At 41.6% G+C, this 22500-nt stretch overlaps 3 protein-coding genes and 2 non-coding genes across 5 annotated transcripts in view; 3 read left to right on the forward strand and 2 right to left on the reverse strand.

The window, feature by feature from the left end:
- The window catches only part of LOC138026992 (uncharacterized), a 159171-nt gene that overhangs the window by 60503 nt on the left and 76168 nt on the right, over window positions 1-22500 (reverse strand). The window lies entirely within an intron of this gene.
- On the forward strand, window positions 281-3751 carry LOC138026985 (uncharacterized). Its single transcript, XM_068874468.1, has one exon. It carries the CDS (start codon window positions 291-293, stop codon window positions 2022-2024), a length of 1734 nt encoding a protein of 577 aa, XP_068730569.1. The 5' UTR covers window positions 281-290; the 3' UTR covers window positions 2025-3751.
- On the forward strand, window positions 12945-13163 carry LOC138027995 (small nucleolar RNA U3). Its single transcript, XR_011127560.1, has one exon. It is a non-coding gene; the product is annotated as a small nucleolar RNA U3 (small nucleolar RNA).
- LOC138027997 (small nucleolar RNA U3) lies at window positions 13944-14162 on the forward strand. Its single transcript, XR_011127562.1, has one exon. It is a non-coding gene; the product is annotated as a small nucleolar RNA U3 (small nucleolar RNA).
- The window catches only part of LOC138027071 (cholesterol 24-hydroxylase-like), a 5047-nt gene continuing 875 nt past the window's right edge, over window positions 18329-22500 (reverse strand). The window contains exons 2-4 of the mRNA XM_068874570.1: window positions 19622-19955; window positions 18974-19046; window positions 18329-18887 (exon numbers count right to left, since the gene is read on the reverse strand). Coding sequence (XP_068730671.1) covers window positions 18368-18887; window positions 18974-19046; window positions 19622-19955 — 927 coding nt within the window. The 3' untranslated portion in view covers window positions 18329-18367. The remainder of the gene's footprint in view (window positions 18888-18973; window positions 19047-19621; window positions 19956-22500) is intronic.

Consider the following 22500-nt stretch of genomic DNA (forward strand, 5'->3'; position numbering starts at 1 on the left):
CTTAATCCACTCACGCTGAAAAGAGAACTTCATTTCTACCTCAATTGTGTTCCAAAATTTTTGACCCCTTTCTGTAAGCTCTGTTTGGCCTTTTAAATTAAATACTACGTCGCTCAAGTTAGCCGCCATTTTGTTTAAAATTTTCTTTTTTCATTCAACCATGGTATCAACAGCTGACAATTATGAGCCCGCACTTCCGGGAGGAAAATGCCTAGCAACGAACCACCGTTCGAAAAATTCGGAAATAAAGACATGTGACCAAGGTTTATTCGATACGATCGGGTACGGAAATGTCGAGAAGAACACGTTTTTTAATAGGCAGTTGTGCCTTCGTTCTAATTTTTGACTTTGCCTTGGTGTTACTTGCTATTGCAAACGGCTGGACAGATTTGGGTGGCGACGATGATCAACCTGACGCAACATTAACGGCTAATCTAGAATCCCAAATGGCGCCTTTCTGGATCCAGTGCAACCTAGTAGTTGCGAAGACGAGATTTTCTCCTTCTTTGTTATCCTTTATTCGAGCGTCAACAACAGATGAAGGCCAAGAACTGAGACTGAGTGGGCTGACAGTGTACTCCAACCTCGCAAATGCATGTCAGCGTCTCGCTGATGTGACGAACGCAAAGGTAATGAGGCACAAAATCGCTATCGTTAGCCTCGCAAATGAAACTCAGTGTACATTCCAAGATTTACTGCGAAACGCACAAAGCGCAGGATACTCTATGGTTGTATGTGTGTTAAATAATGTGCGTTTACTTCCCACACGACCTGATGAAGGACAGAGTGACTCGGGGGACGTTCGGCTACTGATTCCACTTGCGGGAATTCACACTACCACAAAATGTAAAAGCGATATCGCCAGTATTGAAATTGTGCCAAAGCCGATTTCTGCTGTCAATGTGACGACTTTCCTGTCTCGAAACGCTGCGATAAATGTTGATATCAGAGTGCCCTTTGGCCCAACCTATGAATTTTACAGAAAAATGGGATCCTACCTAGTGATAAATTTTATAGTCTGGTTTTTTGTTGGTCCTATCGTCACTCTCGAGTGGATGAGGCGCACAAAGAAACTCTGTTGGATGTCTGGGGGTCAACGCGTCGATGAAGAGCAGTTAATCGGAAACAGGACAGCTGATGTGAGCGCGAGTTCACACGCCGAACAGACTGAGGAAAACAACCAAGACAGAGAAGGCGAACAACTACCGCTTGTGAACACTCTCAGGCATTCAAATCAGATTCCACCGATAGGAGTTGGACTGTCTGTAAATGGGTGCCTTCAAGGCATCAAAATGATATTTTCGAAAATTCTTACGAGCCTTGGATATGTGATTCTTGTATTCACGGCTTCCCCAGCAGGTATCTCGCTTGGGGGTTGGTCTTTCTTCAGATTTGACAATGGCGAGACTGGCATAAGTGGCTCTATTCCGGCTAGTTTTACTCCGGGCGGTCAAAGCATAACTGTGTTTGGAAGTGATCTCACATGCTGCTCCTATTTTCTTTTGCCTCTGTTTTGGCCAACGATTCAAATAATTAGCTTTCTCATTTACTCTCTATGTGCCTGTTCGACAACATGGGTCGTCCCAACCAACGTAACGAAACTTATTCGAAGCGACTGGTTTGCATCGAATATTTATTTGGTTATCTTGGGTGTAGTGGTACCTTATTGTTCATTTTCAAACCTAGTATTTGACAGGCGCTTTGGGTTTTTTGCTTCCTACAACGTGATTTGCACAGTCTGCAATGTGCTCTTCATAATCATACTAAACAAGCACCATTTAGTCACGCGGTATGTTTTCCATATCAGTGTATGCATGATCGGTGCCTATCTTCAAAGCAACATTGTAGCCGTGTTTTATTTTATACTCAATTCGGAAGGCTCGTTAAACAACATCAAGCTCACCACCCTTCGCACAGTCGCCATCGGTCTCACTCTAAACCTCAGCTTTAGTTCTTCGATGCACATCATTCGAAAACTGAGGAAACCAAGGGAGTCGTTGTTTGAGGGCCTTTCGGAGAAGTGAGCCTGCCACAACTTCTGCCGGTTTGTTCTGAAACGTGATATTTCGAAAAGCTTCGGCTGAATAAACATGTGTCAAGGTTAAACATTTAGTAAGCAGCATTTCAATGAAAAGCCTTTTTCGTCTGTTAGGGTCCGGGCGCACTGGACAGACAAATTTGTTTGGCCCTTCCAAAAATCTCGACAAAATTTGCCTCTGCCAAATTGTCAATTTGTCAAACGTGGGCGCACTGAGACACAGCAAAATATTTGTTAACCACAAGTGTCAATCACACGAAAATAAACACCATCGCTTGCGCGCTGTTCGCCGGAAAGGTTACATGAGATCTCAGGAGTCATCTTTAACCGCTTCGATCGAATATGTTCTCTATCCCTCGGCATATTATTATTTGTATTCTTTTTTTTTTCTTCCTTGAATTCGTTCAACTCCAGCAGAGGGATTTGCTACTTCTACTATGCCAGTGGAGGCTTCACCTTGTTCGACTGCAACTGGTTCTAGAGTACCACAACAGATTTGTCCGTAGAAGGCGGACTTCAATACTCCGACTTAAAATAGAGATCAGATTTTCTTGATTGACACTTTCCTTCAAATCATGGCGTGTAAAATGACAAATCTGTCAGATTTCACTCCTGACAAAAATTTGTCCTGCTCCGAGGCAGGACGACGGCGTCTTTGAAGTTTGGTAAGACAAAATTTGGTAGAACTAAAAATCACCGTGGCGCACTTGTCTCAGGAAACTGGTGACAGATTTTTTCGGAAAATAAACAAAAAATTGCTAAGTGCGTCTGGGCCCTTATACAAACAGTGTGGAACACAAGAGCTTAATTTTTAATATCATTGTTTGCGCGCTTCTTTTCCTTGTGGTTTGCTTCAAATAAGAATCTGGTGCTAGATTTACAGTAACAGCAAATTATAGGGGCACCCAACAAGCAAATTCAACTAAAAACTTTAGAGAGACATTTCGAAGTTTCTTACAATGTACAAAGACTGCTTTGGAAGATGTCCGATTAGCTAGTAGAAGAAGTTGATCTGTTGGGATTTCTTAGCCGAAAATTCAAGTGTCCAAATATTTTAGGGAATCGAGGAATTTTCCCTTCAGAAAGTTGCTAGCTGAAATTTACCTTCCACGAACTTCCTAGGGAACTACTTAAGCAATACCGATACCACCTTGCGCGCTCGGTTGATCAAATCGAGATTGCTTTCCCCTATACTAGTCATAGTTTTCACTGGAGCTGCCCCCGCTTGTGAAGATCTGTTTAACCCCTGTATGTGGTTTTCACTGGATATAAATACTGTGCATACGAATGTTAAAGAAACGTTTGAATATTTATTGAAGTTAACATCCATGTAACTGGTTAGCATATTTCTCTGTAAATTTGACATTGAAATCTATGACAGTCATACAGTTTTGTTTTGTGAAACAGCAACGTATTGTATGTATAATTAGCTGCAATATATTATCCATAAATCAGTTGATATAAATGTATTTCAATTCTAATGTTAATATTCTGTGTAACAGGAATGTATTGTACGTTAAAAATTTGAGTAATTGTTGGGAAAAATCATTATAATAACCATAACAACAACAGTAACCAAACTTGCAACAATGTATAAATCTATAAAAATATAATCATCTGCAGTACATTTATCTATAAATCAGGCAATATAAATCTACTTCAATTGTACAATTAATACTTGTGTAACAGGAACTTAATAAATTTGTGTGTTATTGACTTGTTGGGAAAAATCATTGCTGACAATAACCATTGCAACAACAATAATCAGTTGTAACCATGTACAATGTATTGGTATAAAATATAATTATCTGCAATCTATCTATTTAGGCCTAAAGAAGGAAATATAAAGTCACTACAACCATGCAATCTACTTCTACTTCTTTTAAACAATATTTTGTATTATAATAGCATGGTTATTTCCTTTTGGAGAATTTTTTTTTATCAGGCCAGAAATTTACCAAAAAAAGCTAACAATAAGGACAAAACAAATTCGAGTGATTTTTCTTTTCGTGAAATAGTTACTACTCCATCTCTCCATTGTTTTGTTTGTTTAATTTTGACTATTATGTAGAAGGCAAATCGTTATCTTTAAGAAAGTTACGACATTTTTTAATTTCGAAGACATGTTTCGATGTTACAAACATCATCAGTTACAAAATATTTGAAAAACCGTTAGGACTATATAACAACTAGGCGAAACATGCATAATTAAATATGATTAAGTGACGAGAAATACATGATTAAGTGACAAGAAATACAATTTGAGTGAGTTACAGAGTGTTAGAAAGAATGTAGAGCCTAAAGCGTAAGTGTCAGGTTGACGTGATGAACCTGTTGGTTTAAATTACGGTTTTTCAAATATTTTGTAACTGGCGATGATGTTTGTAACATCGAAACATGTCTTCGAAATTTAAAAATGTCGTAACTTTCTTAAAGATGACTATTATGTATTTAACAGATATTGTTTCATGGGGTAAGTTAAATCAGCTTATTAATTTTTTTAACGGTATCACTTGAAACGACTGTGGTCAGAGTGATTTTATTTGGCCCGTAAATAGTTACTACACTATGAGTTAGTATTACACACTTATTCCATTTTTTTTGTTAAGTTTTGACTATTACGCACTGATTGTCAGATAGTGTTTCACGGTCCAAGCAAAAATCACTCTAATATCATAAATTGTACTCTTTTGTTAAATTTTCACTAGTGTCTGTTCAACTTAACAGTTTTTTTTTTAACCAGACAGTTAGCTGTTGACTTTTCCTGTGAAGTTGAGGCATGGGCTTTCATACTTATAACAAAGCTCAAAATCTACATTTTCGAGCAACAGCAATTTCTCAGTTAGATCGTCAATGTTGTCTTTGTACTGCAAGATGTCTTCTTGGAGGAAGTTCCCCACAATCTTTGGAAATGCTGTCACTGAAAGTGCTGGTCCTGTTTCTAGATTAAAGTTAATGTTCATTTCAAGATAGCAGTTCTTCAGAAGCATTGCTCTGTTACAGTGTAGACAACGAACAATCTTGGACCAAGGGTTTTCACTAATTTTCTTGCGACAGTCTTTGTTGTTGCACACTGGATAGACAGTTGGGTAAATGTTCAAAATTTCAGGACAGCATACCCAGTTGGCTTGTTTGTGCGAAGGCTCCACGCGGGAGATGTCCTGCTCTTGTGCTTTCGTTAGCGTTGTGTTAACTATGGTGGCAAGGCGTTTTCCAAAATACTGCTTCAGCTTGCAGTTGGTCACAGTGTAGAATTGATTGTCTTCTATTTGCTGGATGTGGCTATCCCAGACTGATAGATTAATAGTTCCAGTGGGGTCTGTTATTTCAGCAATAAAAGCAAGGTGACACGTTAACACCAACCCCGTGTGGTCAACACATCACGCATGCGCACAACCATTTCACCCAGTCAATTAGCAGCCATTTTTTTTGTGAAAGACAACCTTTATTTCCAATAAGAACTAAAACAAGCTATTTACAAACACACGCCACTAAAGAAGAGAAAGCACAGAAAAAACCGATTGAAACCAAAAGCCGGACTAAGCAGCTAGCCGCCAGAGCGCGGGGCCCTAACGGTAGAGTCCATGAACGGCGCAAATTCCCCAAGGAGAGCCCCTGATAGCGGACACCGCGAACAGCGCACGGACAAAAGGTTACAAGGATTTAAATGTACAAATAGATTATAACTCGGGAAAGTTCATTCTCCACGGCACAAAAACCGTCCAGCAGCCAAAGATCGCGAAAGCGAGATTGAGAAAGGCGCTTTGAATCCAGGAAGACCCTCTGCTTTAAATCATTACGGACATAACGGATAATTGCTCGATGGCCTTCTCTTGCGTTTTGAAAGGTGGCCCTATTCCGAAAGATCCACACCAAGTGGCTTGCAATGCGGGCCCTCTTAGCACTAACAGAGGGCCAGCGAAAGAAAAAGACGGTTAAAAGACTTATAGCGAACTGGGAACCATGCACCAGGGCGAGGGCAGGGGCAAAATGCGAGCAGAAACTAGGAACCGTGCCGCAGTTTAAAAAGCAATGGTCAATGGTCTCACGTCGGGGACAAGAGGCGCACTGACTAGAAGAGATAACACCCCAGTTAAAGAGAGAATCGTACACCTTGACGCCACGAAGGATAATCAACCAAATAACGTCATTCTTAAAATTCTCTGTAAAAGGATCCCGGACGAGAGACCAGTGACCTTCGAAAGAAAACCCTGGCCCGATAACCTGAGACCACTGTCGATGTAGGATTGGCGGGGATGACTCAACGGACGAGAGTTTCTTATAGAGAACCTTAGAAACTAGAGCGCTGTCACCCACCCTTGACAAGGTATCCAAACAGGCCTCGTAAAAAGGAGTCGGGAAGGCAGCGCTAGGAGCAGAATTATCGCGCAAAGAAAGCCATTCGGTACGCAGACAAGATAAACGGCGACCAACAAATTACTTAAGCATAAAAAAGCTAGAATCCTCGGGAGAATTGAGAACAGAAGCCATCCCCGCCAGTCTTAAGGCCTGGGCCTTTAAGGGGAAGCTAATGACGTTAATACCCCCGTCCTTCAGTTTCAAAAAGAAGATATTACGGCTGACCGTTTCCATCTTTGAACCCCAGAGGAAGGGCCAAGTCAAAGCGTTAACACGTGCAGTGACCCAGGCTGGGACAGTGAGAACTCTGGCCAGGTAAACCAGCTTAGTTAAGCCAAGCATATTAATAATAAGAGCCTTGCCAGGCAAGGACAAGGACCTAGATTTCCAGAGATTGAGGGATTTCTTCAATTTCTCAAGCTTGGGCTGCCAATTCAAATGTTCGGTAGAGATAGTGTCGAAGATGACACCAAGGATCTTCATTTTCTTAACCCAAGTGAGGCCAAGTGGCTCATCAGAACGACTTCTCCAGGCTCCTAACCACATTGCTTCAGTTTTACTACGATTAAGCTTGGCGCCAGAACCATTTTCATAAACGCTGACGCAATCAAAAAGGTTGGTCAAGCATCGAAGATTTCTGAGGATCGCCGTGGTGTCATCAGCATACAGGCGAACGCGCGCCTGTAGTCCTCATGCACCAGGAAGGAGAAACCCCTCAATCCCAGGAGAGCTGCGGATAAGGGAGGCCAAGACCACCACGCAAAGAAAATAAAGCAAGGGAGACAGAGGGTCCCCTTGATGCACCCAACGCTCAAGGGAAATAACATCAGTGAGCCAACCGTTCAGAGTAATTTGCATGAATGCGCTGTTGTAAAAGGTGGAAATCCATCGACAAAAATCAGGGCCGAAACCATAAACCTGAAGGAGCTTTAGAAGAAAAGAACGATTGACTCGATCAAATGCTTTCTCCTGGTCAAGACTTATCAAAATGGCAGACTCATCAGTCCGTTGAATGTAATCAAGGACATCGCGCAAAAGGGTAACATTTGGAAAAATACTTCGGCCCGGAACAGAACAGGTCTGGTCCGGGTGAATAATGTGCTCAAGGACTTTAGAGAGGAGCAAAGTAATCGCTTTAGAAATTATCTTGTAATCTATATTCAAAAGAGAGATGGGCCGCCAATTCTTTAAATGCTTGACGTCACCACGCTTCTTAAAAATCGTGCAGGTGACACTGCCCTTCATTGAGGGACATAATTCGCCGTCAGCAAAACATCTATTAGCAACACAGAGCAAAAGGAGACCCAAAGATTCCCAAAAATGTAAATAACATTCCACCGGCAGCCCGTCAGATGCGGGTGACCTTCAGGTATTAAGACTTCTGACGGAGTTCAATAACTCCTCACTAGAGAGGAAACCCTCACACGAGATACTTTGAGAAGGAGAAAGGAATTTTTCCACGGAATCTAAACAACGTTTTTGTGAAGGAAGATCAATAGGTTCATTAGAAAAGAGACGAATAAAACTGCACATGTGCACGCTCGATTTCTTTACGTGTAAAAACCTCGACATCGTTAGAATTTAGAACGGAAGTGAGAATATTACGCTCAAAGCGCTCACGCTCAAGTTTAAAAAAATGACGAGGAGGCCTTTCTCCCTCTTCAAGCCACTGAACTCTGGAGCGAACCTGAGAGCCATCGAACTCTTTCAAGGTGAGAGCCTTCAGTTCACTTTCGAGTTCGGAAATTTCAGAGCTAACCGACAAATCACCAGAAGTTAATTTAAGCTTAAGATCAATGATGCGATTAACCAAAAGAACGCGCTCGTGTGAGAGCTCCCTGCACTTATTCTTAGAAAAATATGTAATTTGTGAACGAATAGATGCTTAAAGAAATCCCACCACGACTAGACTGAAGGAAAGTGCTGCAGACAACCAGAAAGATCATCAATGCAAGTTGTAATATATTCACAAAACGCGCTATCATTTAAAAGCGAGTTGTTGAATTTCCAAATACCAGAACCACAGGAATTATTCCCAGAGGACTGGATAGAAAGATAAACAAAATCATGATCGGAAAAAGGACAAAGTCTAATTTCGCAGGAAGTAACCGAAGGCATAAATCTCTCAGAAACAAAAAACTTATCAAGCCGGGAACCGATAGAAAAATCAGAATTAAGCCAGGTGCACTGACGCAGCCTTGGATGAAACTTACGCCAGGCATCTGACAAAGAAAAAGTCGAACAAAAAACAGAAAAATATTTAGCAGCAACAAAGTTCCCACCAAATTTGTCAAGATGGTGATCATAGCAATTGTAATCACCAGCAATAATAACGGCGTCAGAAGGCAAAAAAAATATTCGTGCAAACTATCAAAAAACACTTTCCTTTCAATCGGATTAATAGGCACGTAAATGTTAATTAAATTGATCTTAAGATCATCAAGTTCAAAAACAAGACTAATAACCCTACCAGATACATCTCTTTTCCAATTCCTAATTATACCCGAAAAGGAATAAGAAAAGAAAGTTAAAACGCCGGCTAGTTTTCCAACAGCGGGAGACCAGAAACAAGGCCCACGCCAGGCTTTAGAAAAAGAAAAAAATACTTCAGAATCACTAGTAAATGTTTCTTAAAAATAAAAAAACAACGTACGAAGCATGAAGGTTATCGATAAGATGATTCTTAAAACGTTTACTGAAACCCCTAGAATGTAATTAGGAAGCAATTTGAAAATTCATGAAGGATGAGGGTTATTAGTCTTCCTACCAGAGCTAACCGGCAAGGGCGTAGTAGACTTACGTGGAGGAGGACCATCAGGAGGGGTCCAGCCTAGCAGGCTTACGCTTAGACGCCACACGTGAAACAAAAGGACGAACAGAAGTCTGAGACGGAGGAAGCGAAACAACAGAACTAACTTCAGAAATTTCCATTGCAGCTAAGGCTTCATCTGAGACAGTAGGAGGAGATTGTGAAGGAACTTCAGCGGCAAGTTGCAAATCAGATACAGTGGGCGTGCCAGTAATAACGCTTGATGGAGGGGAAGGAACCGGAAGAGGGTCGGAGGGAGGCTCAGGAGACTCGAAGAGCGATTGAGACTGCGAGAGCTGTGAAGTGAAGGGTCTGCAGACTGCTGAGAGGAATCTTGAGTAGACTGCGTAGAATGCAAAGAAAACGGAGAATCCTGAGGAGCAGACACACCAGGAGAAGGTGAAGACGACGGCGACGGCGACAATGATGACTGCAAGGGAGGCACAGAAAGTGGAACAGAAGAAGGCGGGACATCAGAAGGCGGTTGTGATGAAGAATCATCGGACAAAGGCTGAGGCGAGGGAACAGGCGGGGGGCGTTCATGAACATCCGAAGGAGGTGGAGAACCGGCAGGAGGCACATCAGTAGAAGGATGTGAAGGATGGGACACAGGAGGGGCAGGAACGTCAATGTCAGCCAAGGCAGGGCGACGCCACCAGGACATGCGACAATCAATGGCATAATGACCATCCTCCTTACAGATGCTGCATTTAATGTCTTCTGTACAGTCACTGAAGGTGTGACCAAGCTGGTCACAGTTAAAACAAACGACAGTAGGACACGCTCTGGCAACATGGTCTGGCAAATGACACTTACGGCAGGTGGGGATCTGACCTTCGTGTTTAATCTTAAGGAGCTTCCTATCAAAACGCATGAACGAAGGAATTGACTCGGACAACTCCATTCTAGCCACACGTGTACCACTTTGGATGCCATCATAACCCTGGAGACGATGAGAAAGGGCTTCATCCAGAAGTTCATAAGGTGCGTCGTAGATAACCACGAAAGTGAATGACGAAGAATTACGACGAGCACGACGAGAGATGAACGAGGACTGGCGAAGAAAACAATCACGGTACTCGGACGTAGAAAACGTTACTGATACAAAACCATTAGGACTACGCTGCAAACACCTAACACCAACTGCACGAATGCCGCAATTCTTAAAATCAGCGAAGACTTGAGACAAAGGCGCATCTTTAGTAGGAAGGACAAAGTGAGCCGTACAAGGGCGCTCAGGAAGAATATTCAACGGGTGAATCCGATCCTTTTCGGAATCCGAAAGACGGGCTTCATTTTTCATAATGTACTCATCCTCCATAGACTGACTCAACACTCTTGGACGGCAGCCAGGTCGGGCCATCTGGGCATAAGACGGAGGAACAGAACCATCCAAAGACACGACAGACATATCATCTGAAACATCATCAGCCCAGCTATGCTGGGGATCAACATCAGCACTTGACATAACACTGCTGGGCCAAAGGCCAAAGCAGCGATACCACAAGCGAAAGCGAGATCGAAAAAACAGACTGGTAGGGCTTCGCCCTGGGTTAGCCCTTTTTTTTCGCTAGGCCTCATCAGCATGGCGTAGCTAACATACCAGGCGGGTGTGTTTAGCACCCCTTTAAGTGGCAGCTTCACATGCCAAACATGTGGTAAACTGGGTTGGGAACAGCAAAACTGTTCTCCCACGGCAAGCGTGTGGAAAGGTGGATCACATTAAGAGATCGGTGTGTCACGTAAATTAAAAACAACAATAAGCGTGTGTCACCTTGCTTTTATTGTTGTTATCTCTGTAATGGCCGTGTCCAAAGTTTATACTCCTTCTTCAAAGTCTTTCGTGGTAAAAAGGCCGCCGGGTTTCAAAGTACAGGACTTCACTAATCGATTCTGTTTCCACTGATTCCTCGAAAACCTTACGCGACCATTTGGTTTTATAAGCTGTTGATTTCGGTACTGCGTTATCAACCGAAAAATTGGCTTGATTCGGCCTTTTGTCAACTCTCACGTGAAGATCGATAACAAACAGGATATAGCATAAAGGCTCAGAGTCCGAAAAGGAACAAGCCATTTTTCACAAAGAATCCGCCACATTCTCCAGCTTAAAAAGGCGTTTCGGATTCATACAATTTCTCTCCTCTCTAAGGGTAGGTATCGAAGATCAAACTTCGTCAATCTGGATGGGTCCTGGATCCCTCCAACCTCGTTCCCAGGGTCTCTTTGTCGATGAGGATGGAGAGACCCTGGGAACACAGCTGATCCTAAAAAAAGAATAAGTATACGTAGGAATCCTTCGACTCGTAAAAAGCAATACCTCAAAAAAGAAGGAAAAATGGCTGCAGAATTTTTCTTGGTAAAAAGAAGCCCGGTAAAACTTCTTCACTGTGCTAGATTCACTTCAAAGAGTATGACTTTCAGTATTGTATGGACAGCAAAACGAAAAGATCGTTGAAGGCGGATGAGATTCGCTTACAGGAACAGACATAAGCGTTGACTTTAATTCCTTCGCTCGCGAGACCTTCCTTATCCTGTTGTTCTTTTCTATTATTTTGTAGCGATTCCTCGTCTGCTAATGGTTCTTCCACGTAGGGTTCCGTGTAGTTCTGTGTTTCAGTGGTAGCGCTGGCTGACTCGTCGAGACCGGCAACTACTCGCCTCAAATTATTTTTTTTAAATCGCCAGTTTATTCACTTCCAGATTCAGGGGCACTTTGCTTGATGATAAATATAGGCATGATTGATTTTTTTTGTTTACTGAAAATTACCAAAAACGATCGCTGAGCGATACCTTGGCGTTGATTAGTAAGAAAAGATAAGACCCACGCCAACAAGCATTCCTTAATCTACGTCACAGCGAGCCGGTGAGGTCCTGACCAGCGGAAGGGGTGTACCAAATAAAAGTAGGATTGAAAAAATCGTAGAAAATAGGCCATTTCCGAGTTTATGTCTGCCTTCTCTTGACAGCGAGTCTAAGAGCGAAGTTTTTGGGATGGTTACATATGAATGAAAACTAATTTTCATAACAAAAACTTCGCACATTTATGTCCACTTTATAGGAAGCTTATCTTCAATACGTTCGTCATTATCAAAATCGAAAAAATGGTTCTCACTAATTTCGAATTGGTAGGCCGAACAGGTGTTTCAACGAAAATCTTTCGTTGAGTGCCCCTTTGCTCTGCAAGCCACGCAATGCTGATTGCGTCAATTAAGTAATTCTTGTGGTAGAGAATCACTTTTCCATATAGACCGTATTCGTATATGGTGGCCAAGAAATTATTCTTTTATCTTTGTGTTAATCATCCTCACTAGCCTCACTTTGGAGCAAGAATTCTTTTGAATGTTGTTCGTGCTAACGAGGCTGGTGCGGATGATTAGCGTAAGTGCAAAAGAATAATTACTTAAACGCCATTTATGAATACGGTCTATTGACTTCCACGACTTTTAGCTAGCACTATTTTACATTAAAAACTTGTCGCTCCCTCTAATGTATACTTCTCTAATACCCCTCCCATACGATCTACTGACCCCCACAGTCTTCTTATGTCGATGGGTAACAGAAAATCCGGCGAATCAGCCAAACGTTTCCTAACTTTTTAAGTGCAAAAGTTAACCAAACTGAAACGAAACATTCATGGAAAAAGGGTGGGCAAAAAATGCGGCTGCGCACTGATCGATGTACCCCACAAGTCCAAGAAATGTACTTTAAACATATTGTGTAACTTGCCGCTTGTTTGTTAAGACCGTGCTTACTAGGATCATTTCCATAGTGCGCGTCACATCTCTGTGCCCTAACAGAGACAATTCCGACAACCGTGATGACGAGACGAAGCGTTCACCTCTGAGCGTGAAACTCGTTGCTTACTATGTCTTCACGACAAGTGGTTGGCGGCGATTGATGAACGTTCCTTTCCTCAGTTTCCGAGGAACTGGATGAGGTGATCGCAATCTGAGCGGTTATTTTGCATCAAATATTAACACAAACACTGAACCTGTCGCCGACAAGTGGTTGAAATTTTTTGAATAGGTTTACTGAAACAACCGTCAGCGAAAACGTTTATATGCGTAGAGGGCTTTTGACAAAAACCTCTTTCTATCTGGTATGATTCTACTAGGTGTAATTAACACTCATTTGTTACTGTGAACTTTACATAGTCCTAAAACCTGTAAACATCAATGCACGAAGAGACGAAAGATATGAAACGTCTTCCAAATCAAGCTGCGGCTCGTGAGTCCACAACATTTTGACCACTATGATGACGAATATCGTTGTCGATAAGAGTACCGACAACGCTGAACCACTTTCGATTTGTTAACTCGCTACTTCCAGCCAGCCATGCCCATTTACCACTATTGTCTATTTAACGCTTGTCGAGGTCATGTAGAGTGTTTTCACGTGACCTCACGGCCGCCATGTTGGTGTACCAAACAGATACTCCGGGAATTAAACTCTATTTTTATGCAAACACTTTCTTTTGTTTCAGCGATATCGATACAGCATGGCTGCTAGTCACGTGAGTGAAAACACTCCATATGTCGTTGCCACGATTGGTAACAGACAATCCGGCGAATCAAGCAAATGTTTCCAAGCTCTCTACATGCAATGCTAAACGGAACTGGAACGAGAACATTCATAAAAAAAAACGTTAGCGCCAAACGCGCCTGCGCACCGTACGGTTTACCCCACAAGTCCAAGAAATGTACTTTAAACTTATTATGAATCTTGCTCATTGTTGCTAAGACCGTGCTTATTAGGATCATTTCTACAGTGCGAGTCATATCTCTGTGCCCAATCAGAGACAATTCCGACAACCGTGATGACGACATGAAGCGTTCATCTCTGAGTGTGAAACCCGTCGCTTACTTAGTCTTCTCGACAAGTGGTTGACGGCGATTGATGAACGTTCCTTTCCTCAATTTGCGGGAACCTGGAGGAGGTGTTCGCAATCTGAGCGGTTAACTTTAAACTACTACATGAAAGATTGAAACAACACCGATACTAAAACTGTCAAGAAGTGGTAAAATTTTGACTAAACAAATCAGAGCATAGTTAATGCATGGCCATGGTTATGAAACTTGACAAGTCTTTTTTGTTTCCATGGTTCTGTCTGTATTTCTGGCCTTGACGGTGCACAAAACACATGCTTTCTCCGAGAAGATAACCAGTCAAATCTTGCGATTAAATTATGCGCAACTTATTAGCGAACCCTTGCGAAACGAAAACAAAAGATTGTGCACTGTTACGGTCAGTTTAACATCGATTGCGACAACATTGTTCTCCCTTTTGAAGGTTTTAAGGTTTCATAACCAGTCTCTCGAATAACAAGACGCTTATAAGGGCTTATCCGTGGGATGCACAAACAGTTAACACAAATTGTCCAATTACGGTGAACTTCAACTACAGGTAAACTTCGAAAAATTGTGAGAAATATATGTGTAACTTAATTTGAAGTGGTTTGTTGTAAAAACTCACATTATTGTTACTAAATTTGCAAATGCAAACAACGAAGCCTTATTAGGGGTTATCAGGATACGGGATTATTTACTTATTTATTTGTTTGAAAGAGACTTTATTCAAATCCCACAGTCTTGCTTCATCCGAAAAACCTAGTACAAATCATAGTTTAATAAACTTATCATCCTGTATTCGAAGTCCGGTTCCGTAATCCTGGTTAAGTTCCAAGTTATTGCTCGGCGAATGTCGGCAATTGATGATTGATTCCCCCTTCTCCGCAAACCTAGCTTGTGGTTCATAAAGTATTTCAGTTGTCTCAGGGTCCAGTGAATGCAATGATAAACCGAAAGGAAGATTAAGATGGCTGCATATCGATACCCTTTCCTCCAGTAGGCAGCTACACAAACCTCGACGGAATTGAATGTTTCCACACAAGCACAGTCTGGTAATCATACACTATGAGCTATAATCTGAAGCAGTAATAATATCACAGCAGGGAACTTCATAGTGATGTTCTCTCTTTCTCGTATATTGCTGTTCAACGAGCATGGTCGACAGCTTGTCAGGTAACCAGGCCTCACCTATTCGTCTGGTAGTTGTTTTGTAGTGTCGGAAGTGTTTTAGATTCTGGGATGAGGTTTGGATTCTGGGATGTGTTTTGGATTCTGGGATGTGTTTTGGATTCTGGGAAGTGTTTCGGATTCTGGGAAGTGTTTTGGATTCTAGGAAGTGTTTTTGGATTCTGGGAAGTGTTTTGGCATTCTGGGAAGTGTTTTGGCATTCTAGGAAGTGTTTTGGCATTCTGGGAAGTGTTTTGGATTCTGGGAAGTGTTTTGTCCCTATGGGCCACCGTAGCATTGAGCACTTTCTGAAGACGAGTGGTCTGGTGCTGAGATATCCCGAATAACATAGAGTTGCAGTAGTCGATGTTCGGGATCACAAACGCGGGAACCAGTGTCTTGGTCCATTCTTCCGTAAGACACATTCTGTAAGGCCTTTCTGTACACCTTACCAACATGGGTATCCATTCTCATCAAGCTGTCAAACCAGACGCCAAGGTTACGTTAGAACCAGTAGGCTTGATCTCCGACGCACCAACTTGGCTAGCTGACTTTAGCTAGCTGTTGCCGAGACCCAATAATCAATACTTCAGTCTTGCTATCGTTCAACATGAGCTTATGCAAAGACATCCAAATGCTCGAGTAGCTTCCTTCTGAGATGTATCTCATCCAGCGCGAAAAGATAGGTACAGTTGCGAATGCTCAGTACAGTGAGCCAGTAGCTGTGGAGCAAATGCCTTCTCAGCTGTTTTCGAGACCAAAGGCAGCTTTCTGACAGGGCGAAAGTTCTGATTCACCAGTTCTAGACCAAGTTTCTTCAGAAGAGGAGCAATCAACGCAACCTTCCAGTTGTGAGGAACAATCCCAATTTCCAGAGACGAGTATAATTGCCGCGAACTCATCCACGCACTCCGTCACTAACCAAGTGTGTATAGGATCCAAGAGACAGCTAGCATTAGATGACGAACGAATAATGTCACGCAATTTCTCGACGGAGAAAAGTGAGAACCGCTGTAGCTTGGCAGTAGATTCAAGGACTACGTTGTCTACAGGTGGAGCGTCTATACTGTCTTTGCTTTCTCTGATCAGATTAATCTCCTGACAAAAGTACTCCCCGAAATCGTTCGACATTTGCTGTTGAGAATCATAAGGCAGTAGTAGCTTATCAGAACGCTCTTTACAAAGAGATTAAACCATATGAAATAGTTTGATAGAGTCTCCCGCGCACTCTTCTATCAAATGAGAATAGTTTTTCGTCTTGGCATCCTTCAGATGCGAATTATACTCCCGACAAGCAACGCGGTATGCGCAAATGTCCAAGTCCAACTTACTCTTTCTCATTTTCCTTTCAAGTTTTCTACGCTTGATCTTCAACTCCTTTAGCTCTTCCTCAAACCAAGGAACCCTTGGTCGTACGGAAAGCGCCTTGCTCTGAACAGGCGCATGTTTATCGAGAATGGAACGCAGAGTGTGATCATAGCTGGAAGTAAGTTCGCAAGCAGGAAGATCATACATGTACAACATCTGTACTCCGTTTCCCTCAATGCTCAAAAATCTAATTGCGTGTTCCATAGTCCAATGCAAAGTTTCAATTTTACAATTCCATTATCTTGATTTCAGTATTGGAGTAAGTTGGTACCAAACGTTCCACAAAAAATCGCCAAAACTCTCTCTGTCATCCATTGAAAAATCAACAAAAGCTAAAAGAAGTAAATAGTACTCAGAAACTACAAAAGTTCGTCATGATTCTACACTCAAAAACGAAACCAAAAATCCCTAATGATCGCTTCTCGAGATAACTGACACACAGCCGAAACTATTCTGTGGCTGCCTTATACGGCCCTTGAAAAAAGTACCGTAGTACAACAGTACTTGACCTTAGCTCTCGGCCGAGAAACTAATCTTAGCCAAGAGGCCGAGAAGCGATCAGGATACGGGATATTTAGGTAAAAAATTGTAGGGATATGGGATATTTGGCGGAAGAAGGGGCGGGATTGAGGAGATACGGGATATTTTTTAAAAACGGGAACGCATTGAGTACGTGTGGTAGTGCAGTAACTTGACAGGCTTTTTTTCCATAACTGTCATCTGAGCTGCGTTTTATTTTTTCAGGGGATTCAAGTTGTCTTTGCGTAATATGTAGCTATAATAGTACACGATATTGTTTAAGTATCATAAATCATTATAGTGCCTTGGTAGATGTCTTTGCTAAATACCCCCTGAGAAGACATGTGGTTCAGTAAAATGCTAAACCCAGAAAGATTGAAGAAAATAAAAGGAAATCGAGAAACATTGGCTGCAAGGCTGACATGTTCATCATTTACAACTTCTTTTTCATCACAAACTTTTTTTAAGCGTGTACTCTGAGCTTCTGACAGCTTTCCAAGACAACGTTCACTGAAATTTACCCTGTTCGGTGGGGTTAGTATCTGGACGGGAGACCTCAAAATGTGCTTACCACCGAAAATTCTATTTTAACGCTCAAAAATGCGAGCTAGGCAAAGTACAGATTTTGTTAGCCTGTTTTAAGCAAAACAAATATTGACGCAAAAGTAAATAAATAATGATATATAGTTTTTAAGAAGAGCAGAAGTAACCTTTTAGAAAGTGTCGATCGAGAATCCCGGGGGGTACTAAAAAAATTACTACGGGGAGGCTCCGCCCCGACGTCCGACCCCTTACCCTTTTATAGACCATTTTTGGCAGAAAAGATACCTCTTTCGTATACCTTCCATTGGAAAATAGTACTTCTTTCGAATACCTTGCATTGGAAAATAGTACCCCTTTCACAAACCCCTGTCATAAGGTATGTTTGTTCGAAATATTTTAATAAAAGGGCCTTTTAAATATCTAAATGACAGATTTCCCTAGTCTTTCATAAACTTCGACTCGTGAAATCCCCCCCACCTCTTTCCGAGTCGCGAATAAAACAATTTGTCATCAGCAAGAAAATTTGCGATACGAAAACATCAATAAAAATATTTAGAAAAAAGTTCACGAAACACTTTTGCGTATAGATTCTGTCTCACTGGGCGACAATTGCTTTAAGACATTTCACTGAAGCCAGTTACTTAGAGGCTGAATAACATCTAATCTTCCTATGCTTCAAACTCTCAGTGCTTTCCAGTATTTTCCTCTAGAAACTGTCTATTCATGTTTAACACCTCTTTTCTTAATGGTGCACAGTACACCACCTCTGGGTTTTACCGTGATGCTCTGTTCGTGCTGAATCTCATTTTGACCTGGCAACAGCGTCAACTCGAACTCTTGAAGCAACTTCGCCATGACCACTCGAGCCTCAAACTGCGCAAATGTCTGTCCAATACAGAATCTTGGACCCATGGAAAACGGGAAATAAGCAGATCGCAAAGCATTGCTTGAATCCTTGGCTTCAAGAGAAAACCTATCTGGATCAAACTTCTTCGCTTCGGGCCAAAGCACTGAAAGCCGGTGTATAATGAACCAACTAAAGAAAACTATAGTTTTGGCGGGGATCAGATGTCCTCCGAAATTCTCCTCTTTTGTTGTTATTCGTGATGCTCCAGTCACTGGCGGATGTAGTCGAAGTCCTTCTTTCAGAGTCTGCCCTAGGTATTGAAGGTTGCCAAGGTCGCTGTATTTCACAAACTGTCGGGGACCAAGGACATTTCCGATTTCTTGCACAATTCTACTGAACAATTAAACAAATCAATATTGGCCTTATGAGGGGAAGCTGAGAGAGAAAGGAGAAGCCTAAATTTCTGTTTTGCATACCTTTCTTCAACACAAGAGTGCTTGAGAATTTCGTAAAGTGTGAAAGACAGTTGGTTTGCTGTAGTCTCCTGACCTGTTGACAAAATATCATTCTACTTCATGAAAAATGCTGAGACATGCAGTCCAGACCTTTCAAAGAATCTAAGCCTGGTAAACTAAATACATTAAGACTATTGATTTTCATGAAACAAATTTTAATGAACAGTACGTATTTTTTGGCCGAGGGCTACGCCAATGGTGTTGGTAAAGAGAGCTAAGCTCTTCTCAAGAATCTCTAACAGGGTTCAGTGAAAAAGCACTTAGTCAACACAGAGGCTTCTCCGTTGCGATTATACGTTTTTAAAATTTGTTGGATTGAATTTTAATCCAACACCACAGCGAGATTACAAAGAACCAAACTTGGAGACAATTCTCATCGAGAAAGCATCAGGAGATGCCACGATTTTGTTTTGATTCACTTACATTTTTATCACACCGGACTGTTTAAGATCTTGTCTTCTGGACAAACTTATAGCGATCACTTACTTCTCATACACAAAATACGTTAGCTGGTAAAATAATCTCCAACGACGCAACCTTGTTTGCTCTACATCAATTTTACACCAACCTTTCTAAAAGTAAAAAAAGAAATGAAAACAAAAGACTGACCTGCAAAAAAGAAGGTGACGAACTCATCAACAAGGTACTCTAAAGTCAAGGTGGAGTCTGCTTCTGCAACACGCAAGATGTGATCAAGGATATCAGAAGGGGTATCCTCTCCACGAGAAATAGCTTCTTGTCGTTCTTGGATCACTTTCTTTCCATAATCACGAAGGAATTTACTTCCTTTTGACAAACTGTTTCGTATTGGATATGATGATAAATCCAGTGGCCAAAATGGTCGAATAAGAGTTTCTTGGACTCCCTTGAGGCATTCAGTAAGTGCTGCTGGGAAAGGGCTGTTTGCGCCATTTATAACATCAAGGTCAACATTGAAGGCAACCTTGTGAAATAGTTAACACAAGAAACTATTGTCACTACGCATTTGGAAAAAAAACGTGAAGATGGTGATGCTTTTAAAATCCTTGAAAGAACATTCAAAATCATCAGGTATTAAAACTAGTAATTTTATCAGTTATAGCCAAGAATTCCTTGCCGCCTTCTTCTCACGCACTGGCCACCTCCAAAATACTTGCTTGATTCCCAAAACAAGTGTATCTGCTTTCAGGCTACCCTTGTGATATTTATTTATCATGGTTAGACGGATTGGGTAAAAATAAAACAGCCCCAGCATCTTCTATAGAATATACAGTATTCATTCAAAACATTTGACGAAATGGTTAGTCCCACAAATTGGGCATAAACTAGGACTCAGAGAATATACTGCCAAGGCAGGGATAATACCCACCACCTCTATGGAATACCGGATGCCTGTATTGCGAGGTAGGCATTGCTGGCATAATGTCCTAGGACCAAGTTAACCCAGTACAGCGATGTAACAAAATGCACCCTCCCTGAGAAGTCTCCAGCTCAGGGCTGAAGGGCTAATGCAGGCAGCAATTCCCTGCCCTTAGTTTATTAAAGAGAACTGACAAGCAGCTGATAGGGCAAACACTAAATTGAAAAACCACAAAAATTGCTGTATGAAACAAAAAAACTTGAGCTTTCTGAGGAAGTCAAGCCGAGAAGGCTCAGTCGAGATTGATTAGAAGAGCCAAATGGGTGATCACATGATGGGAAGTTGCAGCAGTCCAACCCAGGCTCCACCCAAAAATTTTTCTTGAAAGATTCTGGAAAATCCAGTCAATTATCCTCTATTTTTACCAACTTTATTCATTCACTCCAATGAAAGGGAAGGATACCAGAGGTTATCCCTATTGAGGGTATCTGCTCGCAGCCGAATGTAATTGACTGAGAGCCAATTTTGATACAGTGCTCGAAATTAGCAGTTGTCCGGTCGTCCCAGATGATGTCCCAGATGACCAGAAAGTTAACCGGTGTCGCGAGGTCACGGGTTCAAACTCTGCCAAACTGCTGAGTTTTTCAGGCTTCTCCATGCAATTGCAAAAATTGTGTTCTTAACTGTGAGGATCATAGCTTCACTTTTTTGGTAAAATGAAAATGTTGGTTGCCTGAAGAAAAAACAATGGACAATCCAGCCAAAATAAAAATGCATTACATGACCATACAGGAATCACTCTTGTTTTCTACTGTCAGTCTCATGGTAGTGTGAAGTTAACAATAATTAATTTGCCACAGTTGAGCATTTCCCATGTTTTGAGTATCTGTTGCTTTTACAAAAAAATTATTAGATAGGAAAATTCAAGAGACAATGTCACAAACATGTACAAAGGGATCGAGATCAAAGACTCCGTTTTGAAAAGGCTAAAATGTAAAACCAGACTTCCATAAAGAACCAGAGGTGCACACTTAGAACTATGGGATACTCAAGCTCAAACACCATGTGATTGCATCTCAACAAGGCGTTCATTTAATCGTAGAGGGTTTCATAATGGGCAACCAAGCATTTATCAGGGCAACCAAACTTATGGGTTTAGTTGCCCACCTCTTGAAACAGGGACAACCTGGAATTTTTTTATTTCGAGCACTGTTGATGAGGGAGGAAAACCCTAAGAGTCAGATTGAGTTCAACTGAAACTCAGCCCACATATGACCTTGGGGTTGGGAGTTGAGCCTGGGTCACAGAGGTGGAAGGCATGGTTGATAACCACTAAGCTGTCCTGACTCCACCCTTTGGTAAAGATATTGCTGGGATCCCTTAACCTATGGCAGGTACAAAACGCAGGTCACAGGTCACAGGTCACAGGGCACAGGGCACAGGGCACAGGTCACAGGTCATTATTTAACCTATACAGAAAGTATCCTAAACATTCATAAAAGCTAACCTTAGGCCTTATTAGTCCTAATTAGGCCTAAAGAAAAGTATCCTAAACATTCATAAACGCTAATTTTAGGCCTAATTAGGCCTAAAGAAATGTTTTTAGGCCTAAGGTTAGCTTTTATGAATGTTTAGGATACTTCCTGTATAGGTAAAACAATGACCTGTGCCCTGTGCCCTGTGACCTGTGACCTGCGTTTTGTACCTGCCGCCTTAACCTATCATCTTAACAAAATATTCTATAAACAATGCAATAACAGATTGTCATCTTTAAGGGTGTTTGGTATCTCTTTGAACGTCAGTATCAAAGACCCTGGAGGTGTTCATGTAACTTAAAATCAAACAAATTATTAGTGAATCTTTGTGAGTAGTTCAGTAATAAATCGTTGATTTTCTGATTGCACCCGGCAGGTACAAAACACAGGTCACAGGTCACAGGGCACAGGTCACAGGTCACAGGTTATTATTTAACCTATACAGAAAGTATCCTAAACATTCATAAAAGCTAACCTTAGGCCTAATTAGGCCTTTTTAGGCCTGATTAGTCCTAATTAGTCTTAAAGAAAAGTGTCCTAAATATTCAGAAATGCTAATTTTAGGTGTAATTAGGCCTAAAGAAAAGTTTTTAGGCCTAAGGTTAGCTTTTCTG

The sequence above is a fragment of the Montipora capricornis genome, chromosome 12 (assembly GCF_036669925.1).
Source record: "Montipora capricornis isolate CH-2021 chromosome 12, ASM3666992v2, whole genome shotgun sequence".
NCBI lineage: Eukaryota > Metazoa > Cnidaria > Anthozoa > Scleractinia > Acroporidae > Montipora > Montipora capricornis.